At 40.3% G+C, this 20,568-nt stretch overlaps 1 protein-coding gene across 1 annotated transcript; it reads right to left on the bottom strand.

The window, feature by feature from the left end:
• Positions 1–328: 328 nt before the first annotated feature.
• Positions 329–5,462, bottom strand: LOC139717680 (ectonucleotide pyrophosphatase/phosphodiesterase family member 7-like). Its single transcript, XM_071629185.1, has 6 exons — positions 5,312–5,462; positions 4,604–4,850; positions 3,883–4,255; positions 3,232–3,372; positions 2,254–2,385; positions 329–712 (listed from the first exon to the last, which is right to left on the bottom strand). Exons 1-6 carry the CDS (start codon positions 5,451–5,453, stop codon positions 536–538), a joined length of 1,212 nt encoding a protein of 403 aa, XP_071485286.1. The 5' UTR covers positions 5,454–5,462; the 3' UTR covers positions 329–535.
• Between the last annotated feature and the right edge of the window lie 15,106 nt (positions 5,463–20,568).

Below are 20,568 nucleotides of genomic sequence, written 5' to 3'. Positions count from 1 at the left end.
ACGATGCTTTCTCAATGGGATATGCATGTTCCTGATCCCAAAATAATGGAACAACATCTCAACTACGACAGCGAATTCTCACCAAACAAGCACTACTCTTCTTTCCGTTCAACGCTGTCATTGTTCATCCAGGTGAGAGGTTGACTTACAATCAGAGAAATATACTATGTATGTGGTTGTTACCCACTTTTTGAATGAATGAATGAATTAAGTAATGAATTCATTCATTTATTCATTCATTCATAACGTAAACAATGCGCATGTATATTACGAACAATGAACTATATGTACATTTTACGTAATATAATAACATACAAATACGCCTTGTTCTTAGAAGGTTGTGATAAATGGAGGTGCTGCCTGAAGACTTGTATGATTCAGCCACCTAAATCAAATACAGTATAGTACTTACAAAGTACTCGAACATAAGTGGTCCTATTCTTACATCTCTGCTACCGTTGCATTGTGAAAATCGAAAGTCTTATAAACGAAGGTAGACACTTCTGAATGAAAGACAATGGTTATGACTTTGGTTCTACATAAAATGTTGAGAGAAAAAGGCTAAGAACATCAATAGTCCAGCGGAGAGAGACCCATGTACGGCTGGATTCGCTGAGCCTGTGGCGAGCATCTGACCATAGCGTGCGCGTGATCCGTTGTTAGGAGCTGGATCCAGCGAAAGGATCTCACACATCATGGCGTAGAGATCGACCTTCATTTTGTGTTTTTGATGTACAAAAAAAAGAGTGTTTCGTACGTTATCATTAAAATCACTGAACATCATGAAGACATTTACAGAATAAAAGCCTTTCATTTTCAATGGGGCGAGAGGTATCGTCGTTGTTGTGGGTGATGGGTCTCTTTTCTATTCTTTTTTTAGAGGCATCAACTTCTCAGTATGAACCCTCCCCCCCCCCCAAAAAAAAAAAACACACACACACACACAAACAAACAAACAAACAAACAAACAAACAAACAAACAAACAAAACAAGACAAGACAAAAATACGTGAAGGAATATGCCCCCATTCTCCATGCTTACGATTAAAAGTTGTTGCTGGATTCAGCCTCAGTCAAAATTTTAGAATGCGAAATATCTATTAGATACGCGTTTCCCTTCTCAACGTGAATTTGGTCATACCTGATTTACGCCATCTACGGTAGAGATAAAGTTAGTAAGATACCATAATGCTCATGATCAGATTCTACCATTATACTCACTAATATTTCACAGACTACTGAAAATATTTGAAAAACCAGTGAGGGACAAAAAAAAAATACTGTTCACTCAATAAAGGGAACATTATTATACTGTGGAATTTGTAGTACATATATGAACAAGCTTTGCTGGAAATGGAGGGGACTGCTGTAAATGTAGGCTTGTAATTTGCAGTCCCCTTATTAATAATAGCTAATTACAGTATAACATACTGAATTATAAAAAACTGATGCACATTCCTTCAAAAAAGGAGAACAAAAAAGACAAGGAAAGAACAGAAGCACAACTGCATACACAAAGTATTATTATTATTATTATTATTATTATTATTATTATTATTGTTATTATTATTATTATTATTGTTATTATTATTATTATCATTATTATTATTTGTTTTGTTTTTTATTAATGAGGATAATCGCCGAAAGAGTAACAGACGAACCTAAATTGGACAGTAGTCATGTTGGCTTTTCTCACTTTTCTCTTTAACGCTCTGCTATTGCCTAAGCGGCTCATAATAGGTCTCTTTAGATTTTACAGAGACTTGACTCTTCGGCCTCTCAAAGGTCTTTCAAGGGTCTCAATGAGGGTACCCTGGTACACGTATAATAAATACAACTCTTGCTTTCGAAACGAAGGTTCTGATTCTACTGCAGCAACAGTGGACATGTTTTTACCCATAAGGTCCTTCCCTACACTAATGTAAAAATGAGTACCTCACGGCAACACTAGTGCGATAATAATGGCAGAGCTCTCTGGAAGAGCAGCATAAACAGTGAAGAGGCTACTCTGTATGATTAATACCATGTCATTATCTTATTGGAGAAATTCCACAGAGACAAATCTTGCCTTTGTTTAGCATTGTATTTCTTTATTTTTATCTCTCCTGTCATAGAGACTGAAGAGAGATCTTGCAATTTTTCCTTTAACGTAGCCTCTGGTCAATAAAATAAGGGCCATAACTATGAATTGCTCAGCGTAAACCACGTTTCTTCATTTTGCAGACAATGTCACAATGATAACCAGACAACTTACCGACTCTATCGGACGCCCACGGTAGTTCGTCTTGAAGCTGGGACCCTGAGCGTAGAAGGACGACTTCATCACCATCCACTGGTTGTCGTAGCCGTGGTCGGAGATTAGGAACGAGTCGTTGACGCCGATCGTCTTCGAGAGCAACGACATTGTGGAAATATTAAAATTGTAATCTACGGGTATGAACCCAAATGCAGCATATCATAGTCATCCGGGTAATAATTGGTAAAAAATAATATTAGAGGGCAAAATAAACAATGACCACACGCTGGTATCACATTATTCCGGTGCCATATGAATATCTTAATCTCATTGGTTTTATTCATTAAGCCTTATTTCGCATGTATGGTTTTATTTGTTTGTTGTTGTGTGGGTTGTTTGTTTTTGCTTGGTTGTTTGTACTTTTCCTCCTGATACAAAATGATATGCAATATGATAATAAGAAAACAAAACATATTTAGATTACACTATGTCAAAGATACGAGTCGGCATAGGAATGGTCATCTCCAGGGTCCCATTTCATAGAAAAAGTCGATATGATAGCAAATCTTGCATTGTATCGGTGGAATAGAAATTGTCATAGTAATGATAAGAATCCAGCTTCATGACTGGCTGTTGCTATGGAAAGTTGTCATTCCAGCAAGAGATCCTATCCTAACATCTTTTATGACATGGGTTCAGAACATCAATGCCCATTTGTCATCATTCTTGGTACACACGATCACTCTCTCTGACCATCACAATATTTTCGAGGGAAAACTGCGTAAAAATCATTCCGTGGCTGTGAGAGTTAGAGGGAGACAGGCAGACAGAGGGAGAGATAGACAGACACACACAGACACACAGACAGACAAACAGACAAACAGACAAACAGACAGACAGGCAGAACAGACAAATGAATCAAAGTGTGACTACAGGAAGTGCCTACCTTCCACAGTCACCTTGCCTCTCGGTTTTCCAATCAAGGTATATACTCACTGTATGCAAATGCCACCCTGGATCGACACACCCAAATATGTCGAGAACGCGTTCGTTGTTGCCATAGTGATATCGCTCCGGCATCTCCTCCTTCTTGAAGACAGTCAGGGCCGGATGGGCGTTCTTCAAGGAACTGTACACCTGAGATCGAAGGACAGAAGGGAATCGATAAAGATAGATGAAAAAAAAAACTCATATAGTTATACATTAAAAAAAAAGGATTTGAATTTTTCCATATTCCTCAATGAGAATGTATCCCAAATAATAAAGAAAAATGATGCATAAATCCAGCTAGGACGCACAATATAAAATGGCAAACATAAAGGACATCAATGTGGTCAATCTAAGAAATACTGGATTTTAGTATAATACTAAAGACAGTATGATGGAACCTCCACAAAACAGAGTGCAAAGATCAAGAAGGTGTGCTGTTTTACCAACCTATAACGATTATGTAAAAATTATTATTATTGAATGTCATGATGCTTCTTCATGACAAGTATAGTACTGTATCTTTATTTCGAGTTTCTGACAAACTAGTCATATCTCCAGTTTGCCAAAGTTAATTCTACACATATCGGAAATAAAAAAGATAAAACATAAGCATAACGTCACAGATACACAGGCACAAAAATCACAAATCTCATCCACCTCTTCTAATTTGCCATCGACTGAGTTCAGCTGAAAGCACGGCCCATAGTCTGCGACACTGAACGCGACATCGACCGGGTCAATGTAGTCGTAAAGGAGAACGTGTTTCCCATCCGCTGAGTTTATGTGACCGTGATCGCTAGCGACTATGACGTTCACGGTGTCACTGAGTCCTTCTTCTTCGAGGCGCTCGAAAAGGTAACCAATAGACTCATCGACGTCGTATAGAGTCTGAAATGAACGCTCGTCCTCGGTACCATAGTCGTGCAGGTCGAAATCTGGCAGGTTAAAGTAGATGACTACGACGTCGAAATCCTCTTTGGTTATCCATGACAAGGCAGTGTCGATGCGGTCGTTCATCGGCAAGTCGAAACTTTGAAAGATGCGTAAGGAACAAAAATATATATAATGACAATGACCAATGATAAAGACCAAGTGGTACTTACCAATGTTTAAAAAAAAATAATTGGCGTTGGGGAAGATGTGTTGTACACATTATAGACAATGATGGATTGTATAGATAAATAGATCTAGATTTATACGCATAAACATATCTTAATTCGTGAATGCGCTTGTACTCTGGAGTGATACATTGTTATAGACAATAAGAACACATTATTCTCCTCTTTGCTTCGTGTTCGTCCGTCTATTCCATAAGTTGTTATTGCCGATTTGATGACTTGTTTTCTTTTTTTCCCTCAATGTCATTGACGATACTTACCACGCGGCTGAGAGTGTTATGGGAATATTTCGACTAGGCTGCACACCCTTGATCGGCACGTTACCCCCGGTGTAAAGAATGGTACCGGCCTTCCGTCCTTGCAAGATGGCCGTAACCCATATCGGCTCGGCGCCCGCGTCGAACCACTCCGTGTAGTTCATCGTCGCCATGAACGACGGTGACTTCTCTCCCGTCGAGGCGTTGAAGAACAAGTTGTGCATGGCTCCATGGCTCTCGGGATAAAGACCTGGGGAATGAGATTATACAACTATTTTGATGATCGGTATGGCTAGTTAATCATCCTGCCCTACCACCCCCTCCCGCATGCCCCCATACATACCTAATTATCACATATCATTTAACAGTGTTTACTGTGCGATTCTTAACACTTTACAGGTACACGACTCTACAGAATTATACGAAGACTAGGCACGCTCCTGATCTTAATAGAAAGCTAACCGAGTGCCCTCCGGAGGCTACCCTTGACTGTCTAGGGTAAGATTTACCGCGTGGTTCTCGTCTCCGGAGGTTATCGGGAGGCTGTCCACCGTGTTGCGTCATAACACACTCGAGGTAACTATCTTCTCCCAGCGTTTTCCGGAGACTACCCCGAGTTCTGTAGTCTGTTAAGACAGTGTATAAGCTGCAAATACTGTTAGCACGAAATTCTGTATGGTGAAGGAGAAGGACAACGACTACTCGACAAACCTGTGACGATGGAGAACGTGCTCGGAATGGTCATCGTCATGAAGACGCCGTCCATCCAGTCCGCCCTCACGCCTTTCTCCTCGATCTCGAGGAAATGCGGGAGGTCCTGGCCGAACCGGTCCCACCGCAGTCCGTCAGTCATGACGAGGATGACCTTTTCCTGATAAAAAAAACAAGTCCAAAACAAAGCCAAGTTAAAATGAGAATACTTTAGGATGTTGTTTACCTCAACGTTGTCATGTATCAATCCAAATTTCAATAGCGGCTAAAACATAAACAAGTGCTCTGAGGCGTGCAGTTCTAATGCGTATGACTCTGCTATGCAGATGCTTTCCCTTTTATGACTGTCATAAAATTCTTGAAAGGGACTCAGTATGGATGTGGTCAATAAGTAATATCAAACTGATGGCAGTGAATGGGTCAACTTGTATGGAAGGTCAGTCCAAATGTACCATGTGTCTTCTTCTGCTGTAGTATCTGCTGCCTTTAATCCTGAAGATTCTTGCAGATTGTGTCTTTGAGTCTGTTTGTGTTAAAGAGACTGGACTTGTGCAAGGGCCAAGATCATTGAAGATGTAGAGTGGTTATCTTTATATGGATACAGGGTGCAAGTGAAAACACCTTCGCGAGGAGTAGTTATGTAGCTTCCCTACCCCAGAAGAGGAATCACAGGGTTTTGTACGCTGTGGGTTTGAGTTGAGTGGTGTACATGTTCAGATTTCGACGAAGGAAGGCTAAGATTTTGTTTGCCTTCTGGCAAACTCCAGAAACACGACACAATGAAGGTTCCACTTCAGGTCTAGGTTGATGGTGATACCCATTTTGTAGAAGAAACAGAATCAAGGACTGCACCATTCAAAGCGTATTCATGACGCCACCTCGTCGTGTTTGTGGTGACTGAGATGCATAGGCACTTCCGTGCACTAAGCTCCATCATCCACTCGCTTGACCATCTGTTGAGTAGTATGAGTTGCTGTTGTTGTTGTTGTTTATAGAAACACATTAATGGGGCCTATTGAAAAATAATTTGCCCCAGGCAAAACTGATATCAAGCCAAACAATGCTGTGCTAATCAAGTTCGCTCCATATGGGAGCTCAAAGTAATAAAATCTTAATGTCTTCACAAAATATAGGAAAGCTCATAGGAAAAGGAAGAAAGAAATATCTCCACGTGGGATATGTTGAAATCATCAAGAAGTTGTTGATGACTTCTCACCTTGTGAATGGATTGTAACATTCATAACTGTATCATCAACAGACATTCTAACTGTAGATCTTATCTCGTCTGGCAGGTTATTCGCATAGTAGAGGAAGGAGCAAGGTCCTACAACAGAACCCTAGGCACCTTGCTAAGGGGTTCACTCGGCAGTTTGGGAGTGAGATGATGTTACCTGAGGGACATCTGATCCTTCCTCCACATAAGATGAAATATGTACCTTCCATTACAACGTGTTGCCTCCTGTTCAGGAAGCTAAAGATCCACCCGACGTTAAGACCTCTGACGCCACAGTACTTTGATATCTCAAATACGGATATTCTTTGAGCATGTTGAATGTCATTATTATTATTATTGTTATTATCATCATTATTATTATCATTATCATTATTATTATTATTATTATTATCATTGTCACGATGTGACTGAGAGTGCGAGTGTGGAATGTGTGAGATTCCTTTGTTCAGGCAAGCCATCAGGTGGGAAATGGGGACAGCAGGCGTAAACAGCATAGAAATTTAGAATCGGGCAAGCCAGGTGGAGAGAAGTGGTTAGGGAGAAAGGACAGTGTGGAAGAAAGAGGGAGGCTCAGTGGAGTCAGGGTAGAATGGCTAATGTAGAAAGGGAGAGTTGGTAGGAGAGAATAGGTATTTAGTTAGGGGGAGATAGTTGGGATAGATAGGTTTAAAGCCAAAAGGGGGAATTAGTTGGAAAGAAAAGGGACATGTAATAAAAAGGGGAAAGCTAGTTGGAACCAGTTTAAGCACAGTAGAGGGTGGAGTTATATTAGAGGCGACAAGGAAAGTAAATTTGGAGGGAAAATCAGTTGGATCTGAACATCTGTCAGAGCAAGACATGCTCTTCTAACTCACTGGTGATAGGAGTAGAGAGGTAGCTGATCGGCCTACAACGCAGCGCTGCATTTCAGGCAGGAGAGTCATGGCAAAGCAGCCCCACGCATTAGGGCAGGGTACGCGCAAGACATGCTGCAGGCACTGACAACAGCTGAAGTCTCCTCCTCACCATTGCTTGAGGGTCTGAACACCAAATCAGACATCGACACCGACGAGCTGGGCTCGACGGAACCATCGTTATCTCGACGGCATAGCAAATACGCTCGGCGGAATCACCGTCAGGTAACTCAACGGCATCACATTGACGGCATCACCATTAGCTCAACGGCATCTCGGTCGACACGACGACAATTCCCGCCAGCCGGACGACATCCTCGACATCGCGATTATCCAGGCAACTTCTGCATTACCGCACAGACTAGTTCACCCCCCCCCCCCCACATCCTACCTATCTACAGAATAATTCATGAATCGGGTAGTCGACTCAGATAATCTGCGCCGACATTTCCACTACCTTTGATCGCAGTGATAGAGAAATTGAACGGCTGGAGAGCAAGAGCCCATCGGAGGATTCTACCATTTGCTACCTTTGACTTGGCGATGCACTGCAGTGGTTGGTGGTCTGTTTCCAGGCGGAAATGTTTCCCATAAAGATATGGCTCAAACTTTTGAGTCCCCCAGACCACTGCTAGGTATTCTCTCTCCATCACTGAGTATTTCTGCTCACGTGGTAGAAGTTTTCTGCTCCCATATGCAATCGGGAATTTCTCTCCATCCCGTTCTTGCAACAGTATTGCACCAAGCCCGACATCAGATGCATCTGTACGCAAGATAAAAGGGCGCTCAAGGTCTGGGAGGTGGAGAATTGGTTCACTTGCCAACTTTTGCTTCAAGGTATTGAACGCGATCTCCTCAGCCTCACCCCATTTCACGAGAGCAGGTTCCCCTTTTCTAGTCCTGTCCGTCAGAGGAGCAGAAATTGCCGCAAAATTGGGCACAAAGCGACGGTAGTATCCTACCAGTCCCAGAAATGAGCGAAGTTGTTTCTTCGTCTTCGGTCTGGCAGCTGCCTGGATTGACTCTACCTTTGCTGGTACTGGCTTGAGTTCTCCCTGTCCCACATGATGACCGAGAAACTCCACATTCTTGACTCCAATGACACATTTGGTAGGTTTGGCCGTCAGATTTGCCTCCCTCAGTCTGTGCAACACTTCTCTGAGGACAACGGGGTGCTCTTCCCAGGTTGACGTGTGGATCAATATGTCGTCAATGAAGTTATCCACGGATTGCAAACCTCGGAGCAGGTCCCTCATGATCCGACTGAAACTTGTTGGGGCGTTTACGAGACCAAAGGGCATGGCTCGGAACTGATACAGGCCGTCATGTGTCACAAATGCAGTCAGTGGTTTTGCCTCTTCAGCGAGTGGCACCTGCCAATACCCTTTTGTGAGGTCCATTTTCGTGAAATACTTGTCTCTCGACAGCTTTGCAAAAATCTCCTCCTGGTTGGGAATCGGCTCGGCATCCGCTATTGTCACTTGATTCAGCTTACGATAGTCACAACAAAATCGTATCGCACCATCTTTCTTCTTCACCATGACCACTGGGGATGCATACGGGGATGATGATGGCTCAATGATATTCAGATCTATCATCTTCTGCACCTCTTCCCGCACCTTATCTCGCAGAGCATGCGGTAAGGGATACGGCTTACTCTTGATTGGTTCCTTGTCCACCAGCCTAATGTCATGCTTCCCCAAGTTCGTCTGTCCAGGCATATCAGTCATGACCTCCTTGTACTCCTGAAGAAGAAATTCTACATCATTGCGTTGATTGTCATCCAGCTCTGGTCCTATCTGTACATCTCGGACCATCTCTGATGGAGTGAGTGGTGGGAGGTGTAACAGCTCGCTGTTTGGTCTTGAATTGACTCTGTCCTCCCCTTCATCTTCACTCTCATCCGTGCTGTCATCAACCACTGACGTGCAGGCAATGTCTAGGACTCCTGCACGTTCTGCCCGTCTGAAAACCTGCTTCACGGGTGCTAATGAAGTATCGTCAGCCTGTGCTTTGGTAAGGTTGTTCACACTTACCACATCCTCTACTGGTTTGGGTACGATAAGCGGTGGCTGAGTTCTCCTTGCTCGCTCCTTCTGTCCTCTTGTCTCCACTGCGTGTGCCTGAAGCTCTGGAGGTGTCCACGATTGGTCGGGAGGGGTTGGCTCCTTCACACCCGGTATGTTTCCGAGGATTACGTCATACACAGGCCTGGTCATGCATAGTGCCTCCACCTGTCCTCTGAAGTAGGGCGTATCAAGCTCTACGCGGGCTACTTGGAAGCTCTTGACAGTCCCGTCATTAAAAACACACGTCCTCTCCTCTGAGGTGAGTTGCTCATCTTTCACAAGGCCCTGTCTCACTACCACAGTCGAACATCCCGTGTCTCGCAGCACGTCCACTCGCTTGCCATTGACCCTGCCCTTGCAGACTGGCATCCTCCCTTCACTGGTACCACACGCGACCGCAGAGAGCACAGGTAGTGTACCTCCACAGGCCAATTTCACTTCGCTTCCGTCTTTGGTGAGATTTCGCTCAACAACCGGCGACCTATGTACCACAATACACATCGCACCTTGGTCATGGTGAGTTGACGAACCCCCCTTTCTAGTTGACGGTGACCCCCCACCTGCCTCCTTAGGTGGGTCTCCCCTCGGTGAGTCTTCGAGGGATGCAGCCTTCTCTAGCCGCACTCGTCTTGCTCTGCAGTCCCTGGAGAAATGTCCGGCTTTCCCACAGTTGAAGCACACCTTCCCTGGTGCAGCATTTCCCTCGCTGGGTGCTTTGCCTTTCACAGGTGCATCTCCTTTTGGACTGCTACTATCCGACGGCTGGGCTCCATTTGGACGTTTCTCTTTCATGCGTCGGAGTCTCGGGTCTGCATGCGCCTCCCGGTACTGTTCCGCCAGACACATTCCCGTCGGATATACATTGAAACCACACGTGCGCACAGTAAAGTATTGAACCACAGGTATTTTATTCAACCCGGGTCTAGGATGTGTTTACATGAGGAAAGGATTTATTAGCATATTATGTTATCTCATTGGATTGCTCCTGAACGTTTCTATAATTTCTTGGGTGTAAATACGAACGCAGTTGTAATAGGTTTTTTTTTGTGGGAAAGTATTGTAAAAGTATATATATATATTTTGAAGTCTTGTTGGAAAAATAAATAGCATAAGAGCTGCATTTTTTGTTCAGTAAACTCACGAAGTGTTGAAGTGTATTAATTACAGCGTATCTCACAGCAGAACCAGACTTATCGTCAGTCGTAGATAAATACAGATCTTAGAGCTGACAATCATCATTATTATCATTATCATTATTATTATCATTATTTTGTAAGGACAACGAAGGAACCTTGCGTGCGTTAGCTGTCTTTTATGATATCCTTATTCAGGCATCACGAATTATATATTTGAGATTCAGTTTGTATTCCACTTATGGTGTCCTTTGAGTTGATTATAGATTACTCAGATCTGAATTTATGGATAATGAGTGTGTAAAGGAGAAAGAAAAAATAAAGTAAACTCCTTGGGAAGCAAGTACATATGTCAATGCAGTCGTTTAGATACCTTCCATATACATGTACTCTTGTTTCCATGCGGCGTACATACTTCTGCACAATTCACTCTGATAATTAATTTCTGATGGTCAAAGCCTAAACACGGTACTTACACCTTTTAGCACTGAGAAGCCTGTGATGGAACATCGTGCGAAATTGCCATTGTGATAATGACACGAGGATTAAGAAAAAGATAGAAATATTATAATAACCTTGCCATGACAAGAATAACCGTCCCATTATACCAGTATAGTGGTTATTAATGGACTATTCACTTGGCTGTACTTCCTGTATTCTTGTTTTCATAGCTTCACTTTGTTCAGCCTACATTGTCTGCAGCTAGGGAAGTACAAGCATTGGAGCCATTTTGTTGTGTGTGTTTATTATTGCACCTGTTGCCATGGTGGCTGAATTGCAATCACTGCACTGTAAGCTTCACTGCAAAGCCAAAGAGAGTACACAAGTAATTATCTTACAAAGCTAAAAAAAAAGATGATACACAGGTACATACAGGTAGAGTATCCTTTATGATACATGAATATTATATATACATTCATATTATGAGAATGTAAAGAAAGAGGAAAGAGAAGGAGTTTTGAACCAAAACATAATTCCTATTTTGCGCAGTTGACTTTCTCTAGCCGCTTTTGACGGAGGCTATTTAGGTCCTTCGGCTGTTTCTATAAGCCGTCTGAAAGGTTTTGCAAGTTTGGTTTATAGTGAAATTCAGGCATCTTATCTGGAATATTAATTATTTCTCTAATCACGTAGACGTTGGCTTTGCGGATTTGCTGCCGATACATTACCAAATGAGTCGGACACCAATTGGAAGTTTTATTTGAGCACCGACAAATTACTATTGCAGTCGGTGTTGAAAGAGCATATAATTGTAAGGGGAATTCAAATTTCATTGATAAAAATTGGTTTTGAAATGGCCGAGATATCCAAAACAAAGCGATCCTAGTAAAAGGTTGGCCGCACCTTTTATTAGGATCGCTTTGTTTTACTTTGTTTTTTAATATCTCAGGAATTTCACAGCCGATTTCTATCAAATTAATAAACTTTGAATTCGTCTTAGAGTAGTATGCTCTGTTATATGTGTATTTCATAAAGTGGTTTCTAAGTATCTTGCAAAAAGTTAAAAGCCGAACTCAATCCTCACCTCAACCAGAACTTTACCATTCTTTTTAACCATGGTGTAATAACTATTTCGTAGAAAATAGTCCACAGGTCATGACTTCCGATTCCCATTTGTTTCACATTTTCTCTCATTGAGTCAGTACAGAAAATACAGAAACAATGATCCGAGTCTCTCAAACTTGGGAGCACTAGGGACGGGGTGCACTAGACTAGAGTCCAACAGAAGGATTACACAGCGCATCTCTTTTATAATACGCATGTTTAGAATGAATAAATTTTGTGCTATAGCTTCCTGCGTCAAAGATAAGAGATGCCTCGTCGTGCCCGTTAATAATGATACGAATTGATACTGACTTCGACCGTTATGAATTGATATAGTGTTTGCTACAGACCCTGAATTAAACAAGAACGTTGCCTCTGGATGGGGTGAGGTAATGCGGTATCTCTTCTTCTGATAGATTGTACATTATTCTATATCATACTGGCATTATTAAATGCGAGTAAGGTGAACGAATAACCGTGTCCAACTACCATCTAGCAGTAACGGGCCAGACCTACGCCAGTTAGCAGTTTACTTACCCTGCTGGTAGCGACTGATGCTGCATCGGTGCACTTGCAGGCGACTGCGAATATCACGAATATAAGATGAAGACATGTCAATGGGAGACGAGTTTGAAAGCTGGCCACCATATTTCCGATTTTCCCCAGATGGGCGAGCTGACGCTGATCAGTAGGCCTGAGGGCCCTGTTTTATGAAGAGTTAAAATTGATTATATAGTTGATTTCAACTGTAAGTCTATGGCAGCCGGTGTGGTAAGGAAATTTAAAATCGATTTTATCTTTTGATAAAACGGGGCCCTGGGGGTACTACGGGCGGGACAAAATTCAGTTGGTAAGCTGTTACTAGCTGTCCGAAGTTACCTGCTGCAGTTGATGCGTTGATTTATATTATCTTTTGATCCCTTTCGAAGTTATGACAGTGCAAACAGAATCTAGAACATACTATCACGCAACATTGACGAGCACATTCATCATGAAACGTTGAGCTCCTCTAGTCATTCTTTCAGACTTGCCAAAACTTGCCCGCGGCTGCCGTGGCTGTCAGTTCTACATTGCAACTGATAGTTTTAGTATCGAGCCGAACTCCCCCCCAGTTTGGGCGAGTCGTTTTCCATCGGAACGCTCTTCCCATCTCCCCGGCTGGTTGAGCAGTGCAAAGTCCACTTTGAATACCTTAACCTATTTACTGATCGGTGCATAGTCTCGCGGCGCATCCTATAAAAGTATGAAGAAGACAAAAAAGTACTACATGTTGAGCAGAAAGTTCCTGTTTCTCGAGATGCATAAAATTGTTATAGACGAAATAGTTAACTCGATGTCCAATATATCTATATTGTAATCTACCAGTTAAACCTTATCTCTCTTTCATACTAGATTAAGGGTCAAAGGTGGAGAGGCTATATGCAAGTAAAGTATATTTGTTTTGCCGTTCGCGGGTATATTCCATGTATTCTGCCCCCACCAAGGTTTATCATCACACCGCTGAATTCAAAATCAAACAAGTAACTTTTAGTCGTCTATTTGCTCGTCTCTTTCATCCTCAAGGAATTCTCTCTCTCTCCCTCCCTCTCTAAGATGTATTTATCTTGCTATTTGTCTATCTATCTTTTCTGCTTTATATTTCTCTTCCTCTTTAAGATATATATGTATATATATACGTACACGTACACCTGTATATATACAATGTTGTACAGATATATATATTTATATATATATATATATATATATATTTATTTATTTATTTATTTATATATATATATATACTGTATATACATATATGCCATGATGGTGATTCCTACTACCTCTGTTAGTCCTATGAATTACTGTATATATCTTATTGCATGTTTCTGCATGTATACTGCTCAATACAATTACTTATATGTTTATCTATTTGTGTAATGCTATATCATCGATTTGAAACACTACACTTGTTATTCTTTGCTTTTTTGTGCTTTTTAAATTTGTTTTCAGTTTGTATTTAATTTGTATTTGATAAAATGTAAGAATAAATCAAGCAAACAAACAAACAAACTAATGTCCCTCTCGATGACACGTAGAGACACCAGGGTACGTAGCACACCAACCAAGGATGTGGGAGAGAGGGAGAGACAGACGGACAGACAGACATACGGACAAAGTCTCTTTCCCATCACCCTGTAACTCCACATCTACAAAAAAAAAACAATGACAGGAAAGAAACAAATCTAGTCATATACTTGTAGCATTTTATTCTTAATTCATATCATATCTTACTATGCTCTTGTCTTCAGCTCAATAGTAATCATAATATCATGTGTACCAGAAATATATTCTATGTTACTTCAGAGAAAACATACCTTGTACTAATAAATATTACCCAACAAGTATTCTTAATAATTGTGTAATTTACGGTCAGACCAAAGTCAGGTGAAATAAGAAACCGGAGAGAATCTCCGCCTTTGCGCAGGCGTATATCAAAATAAAGAATAATGGATGAATGAAACCTTATGTAAATCTAACCCAAGCAAACATGACTTTATACTTTATCTTAGCTTTAATGCCTGAAGTTCGTGGTTATTAAAATTCTGCTCTCTTTCGTCCTTGTTGTAGAATTTGAATCGAATTACGATATGCTGTATTATACGTGCATGGTCACTAGGAATACACCGCATGCAGGTCATCCACCCAATGGTACAACGGGACCGAAACCTCCGGAGTCCTATAGGTAAAATATGATACCTCCGAAATTATAGGTTCCAAAACATTTCTTCGCGCTAATGTAAGCATAACGTCTCTTGCGTAGATTTCCTATTATTTTTCACGTATCTTTTTAAAGCTTTATAAAGTGTTTTACTTCTTCTGTTTTGGATGACGTGTAATACTGATGTCTCCCTGAACAGCAACCCACAAATCATACTATAAATCTTTACACCAGGATAAATTCCGCTCCATCTACACAAAAGTTCACATATATATTGTGCAGAGAGCTATTTTTCGCTGATGCACAAACATGAAGTGCATTGTCATATCAAAGTGCTCATTGATAATAATAATAATAATGATAATAATAATAATAATAATAATAATAATAATAATAATAATAAAACATGAATCATATTTGGATCTCCATTGAATTTGAATATTGTTGTTATCGTTTTGAAATGCTGCCCCTCACAGGTAGGAAAGCGTCATGTCCAGACCAAAGACAAAACGAACATAAATCCTATTCACGTTCTTGATGAAAAAAAAGAAAGATGATTTGCATAAAGCTTGAACATAAGGCACTTCTCTCTTTATTTCTTCGTCTCTGTTATTGACAATAATATGGGTCGAAACAGAAGAGTAATCATATATTGCAGTGAATGAACTATTTAGTATTATCTGATTATCAAAAGTGTACAGTCGTGACCCTGTTTGCTTGTACATACTTCTGACAAATGACGCCTACGATGTAATAATGGTATAAAATCGTAATTCAAATCTATTGCTTAGAGATGCTCTTTACAGCATAAGAGAGTTTTCGAAATAAACCACGTTTTGGCAATGACTCCGTAACGTTTTCCTTAACTGACACGGTATCATTAGGGAGGTGCCTCACTGGTATCATGTCATCACCTGCCGTCTGCATTTAGGACCTCCCTGATAGCGACAACCACCACACTGTAAAAACATCGGTGTTAGATTTAACACCATGGGTGTTAAATTTAACACCGATCAAGTGTTTTCAGTTCAGTTCAGTTCAGTTCAGTTTTTATTTCTGCATTTCAAAATCAATACAAATCAACAAATCAACAAAATACTTACATAGTCATTTACACAGCTAATATTCGTAACATTTGGATCTTACGTACATTTTCTTCTTTTTTTTTTTCAAGAACGAATATCATATATGAAAGGAAGCAATAGGAAATGATAAAAATGAAATGCAGGGGACCATTATCATAAGCTAAGCTTGACGAGGAAGATGGCCCCAGGTAAAGAGATACATAAGGAAAATCTTGCCACTCACTGAGTGGGGGGTAATTGTGCAAAGGGCACAACGAAGAGATACATAAAGAAAATCTTGTCACTCACTGAGTGGGAAGTAATTGTGCGAAGGACGTGCGGTGCAGTGCGGTGTGCATTGTGTTCGGATGAATCTTGGTTTGTACGTTGAGTGTTATTTTGTGTATCAGTGTGATGAGGTGAATGTTACTTCAGTTATGGCCGTGAACTCATTGTTTAGGGTGTTTGTTGACCAGGTGGTATGAATATTTATGTGTCAGAAGTATACTGGATTGTGAGGGTGTTTTTTAGTTCTCGTTTGAAAATGTTCAACGACGTACGTTGTTTTAAATTAGGGGGTAAAGAATTCCAAATATCTGGTCCATTGTGCTTTAATGATTTTTGAGCTAAAATGATTCTGGGGTTTTCGGGATGGTAATCGGACGACTGACGTGTTGGATATGAATGGACGGTGGAATTTGGAGTGAAGAAGCCATCAAAAAATTTTGGAAGACAATTAAATGTATATTTATACATAAAAACAGCAGTTTGAAAGGTGTGAAGATCCTCAATTTTCAATGTTTTTAGTTGACGAAATAGGGGATTGGATGGGGATAAGTAACGGGAATTGGTAATCAAACGTACAGCACGTTTTTGGAGAGTAAAAATTGGATTAATTTTAGTTGAGCCACAGTTTCCCCAAACGATATTGCAGTATGTGATATGTGGTAAGATCAATGCATTGTATAGAATAGTCAGGGAATTTTGAGAAATGAAGTTTTTCAGTCGATATAAAATTCCTACAGTTCTTGAGACAGACGTGTGGATATTATGAATGTGATCGTTCCAAGTTAAACTCGAGTCAATTGTGATTCCTAAAAATTTAGTAGATCTTACTTCAGTTAAGGATAATCCATCAATATTGATATTATAACTGCTGTTAATGTTCTGTAAAGCAGTAGGTTTGAAGCGTATAAAATTTGTTTTAGAGACATTAAGGGATAATTTATTACATATAAACCATTGGGAGACTTTATCTATTTCCGTGTTCAGAGTATTAAACAGTGTTTCGAGGTTCTCATGGGAGTAAAATATATTAGTATCATCCGCAAAAAGTATAAATTTAAAAGTTTTTGATGTATTTATTATATCATTAATATATACAAGGAACAGTAGGGGGCCAAGAATTGATCCCTGGGGAACACCACATACAATATTAGAATTCGGAGATTTAGATGACTTAAATAGTACATATTGCTTTCTGTTGGATAAATAATCAATAATCCAAGAAAGTGCTAAACCACGAATACCATATCTTTTTAATTTGTAAATTAATATATCATGATCTATGGTATCAAAAGCCTTTGATAAATCCATGAAAATTCCTATAAAATGTTTTTTATTTGCAAAAGATTCAGTAATCTTATCTAACAATTGAATTATAGCTAAATCGGTGGGATGGCCCTTTCTAAATCCAAACTGATTAGGTATAATCAGTTAATGTTAATAGAGGACCACACCCACAGGTGTAGAAAATGCACTGTGATGGTGTTGAAAAGTGTTCACCTGACACTTCGTGGTGTTAATTTGACACTGTACTGGTGTTAATTCAAAAATGACACCACATGGTGTTGATTTGATATTTGTTGGTGTTGATATCAATGGTTTAACACCCGTCCAGCTTCAATAAGAGACCACACCAGCTGGTGTTACTGTGGTGTAAATTTATTTTCACATTTTTTCAAAAATCTAGTATTTTAATGTAAAATTCTTGATCGTCTTGTTTAAATTAAAAATCAACAAGAAGTGCAGTTACTAAGAAACTCTTCAAAAAACAGTTTTATATTTGGAAATGACACCCGGAGGTGTTAATTTAACACCATAAATGAGCACCGAAAATTTAACACCAGCTCGGTGTTCACTATTTAACACCGGACTTTTTGCAGTGCAGATTGACGAGAATGACTGTGAAGAGTTTGTTCGCAAAAACCGATAAGTCCATATTTGCCAAATGGAGATATTTGCGATTAAAGGTCAAGAAAAAAGAGAATAAGAAAATTTTTGCTTCTTTTGACCATAACTTCAAAAATGTACTTTTGTATGTAGTGACCAATATATCATTTAAAAGATATTATTTTGTACTTTATGACAGAGACCGTACTTCAAAATCTTCAGAAATGGACTTATCGGTTTTTGCGAACAAACTCTTCATATATATCTGATTTCGCTTCATCGTGTTGATAAACAAGCAATATTATTCATTAAACGCACGTGAAACACAATGTAATGATATTACCCTGTTTAGATTAAACGTAACGAGTATACAATTACAAGTATGCAAAGATAGGGCTACACTAACAAACACTCCCTGAAAGATCTCCGAAGTGTTCGAAGTCCGAAAAGATAATACCAGATAATCCCCAAACTAACCCTCAATGCTTCCCACTAAAAATCAGTGGTGAATGATATAAACAATGGAGTAATGGGAACATAATGATAAATAAACACGAGTAAAACCAATAAGATATGACTTTTGTTTTGGAAGAACAATCTTCTATCAAAGGTTGTCCTTTACTGTTGTGCTTCTGCACAAGCTTGAATCTTGAGGGGGAAAGAAATTCATACATGTGCAAATGATCGAAAGAATAACTCACGCAGTTTGATCACTTTTGACAATTTTCCTCACTGCGCCGTTGCGCCACTAGCGACGTAATACCAGTACTCAGAAAAGCAAACTGAGAGAAAAAAAAGATTACAAAATCTTAACCCTAACCAGGCCGGGCTTTTTTGGGTGTTCTGTGGCCGGGGAGGGGTTGATTCAACCCCCCCCCCCCCCCCCGAGATCTCGGCCGTCGCTCGCGCAATCACCATGGAAATTGGCACATACATTACCTGTCACTTAATCTACCAAACTATAAAAAAAAATTGAAATTTTCGTCATAATGAGTAATTATGTTAATATATGCGTAAAATAATACTTTTTGCTCTAAATCAGAAATTAAAGCTCCTAGAATCCTAATTTTTGGTGATAACATTCTTTGTAGCATTCCTAACAATGTACATGAAAAAAAAATCTGGTATCAAAATCAATTTCTTATGTATTTTATTGTTTTAGGAATTTCTTAAGTATTTCATTGTTATTTCGACCTTTTATTTTATCTTTTTTTTTCTCAAAATTTATGACAGAACCTATTTCAAGCATAATTGTGCTAAAATTAATTAGTTTCAGCCTCTGAAAATGAAAATAATCATATCTTTATGAATAAGAAGCGAAAACTCCATTTGCATAGACTTTATACACAAAATCACGTTTTTGAGCCATTTTCGGTCTGACAGGCATGTATAAAAGGTCGCGCAGCATCGTAACGGTGTGCGCGATTTTCGCGAAAATGGTGTCAAAAGATGCGCAAGACTTGAAAGTAAAAAGTCAGCGAACGACGCAGTCAAAAAATTTCGCGCGGCGGAGAAGTCGCGAAAAATGTCGAGGGGGGGGGGGGTTGATTCAACCCCCCCCCCCCCCCGGCCTTTTTAGGGTTAATACAACACAAGCATGTGTATGGCCTATATCATTATTGTGTTTATATGGATTTTTTTGACTCGCGTTAAACAATATCATAGTTTCCTTTTTTTTTCACAAAAAAAAATAATCAGTAATGGGACTCTTCAATTACGACAGCAACAAGAAACTTGTACAAATCAGATGACGAGCCCTGCTAAATGTGAGTCATAACCGGTTCCCCGTTTCCGATCCGAGTGCTGCCGAGTGCTGCTCGAGACTTCGGGACTGCTCGGGACGTAAATCTCGTTTAGCATGCGCGCAGTGTCGGCGAAGAGGGCTTTCTTCGTGGCATTTTCTTGGTCGGCGAACGAGGCGTAGCGCGGTTCTTCTTCCGCGTCCGCGTCCCCGCCGTTGCTGCCTCCGTAGTCGCGAATGGGCAGCGTGTCGTCCACTAGATAGGCGCGGTTGTCGTACGGGTCGGCCTGCCCGCTCGAGGACTGCGTGTGGTAGCGGTAGTCTTGGCGCCCGACTATGATGTCGGGCACGATTGGGGTGCCGACCTGGGACTTTGAGCGAGCGTCACGGAGACTGACGCCAGTCAGGAAGCGCCTCTTCGCCTGAGCTCTGGGCCTGCCATCGCAGATAAGAGAAATAGACAATGCAAAGAAACATTGGATGGAATATGGTGTACTAATGCGACTCGAATCAGATTATTTACTTTATAGCTGTAAATAAGATATGAATTTTTCTCGGGTAACAATGTTCTTAGATTTACTCCGAAAACGCCAGATGAACACTATACTCCAGAAAGTGATATCAAATAAGATGCGATCATGAAGAATTGTCATCTGCCACCGAAGGAAAGTCGATGAAACTCGAGTTTTGATTTTATGATTTCATGAT

This window comes from Diadema antillarum, unplaced genomic scaffold (genome assembly GCF_040938485.1).
Source record: "Diadema antillarum isolate AM-2024a unplaced genomic scaffold, OU_Dant_1.0 scf00000008, whole genome shotgun sequence".
Lineage (NCBI taxonomy): Eukaryota > Metazoa > Echinodermata > Echinoidea > Diadematoida > Diadematidae > Diadema > Diadema antillarum.
The sequence above is the reverse complement of the archived record's forward strand: the minus strand, read 5'-3'. Positions and strand labels throughout refer to the sequence as shown.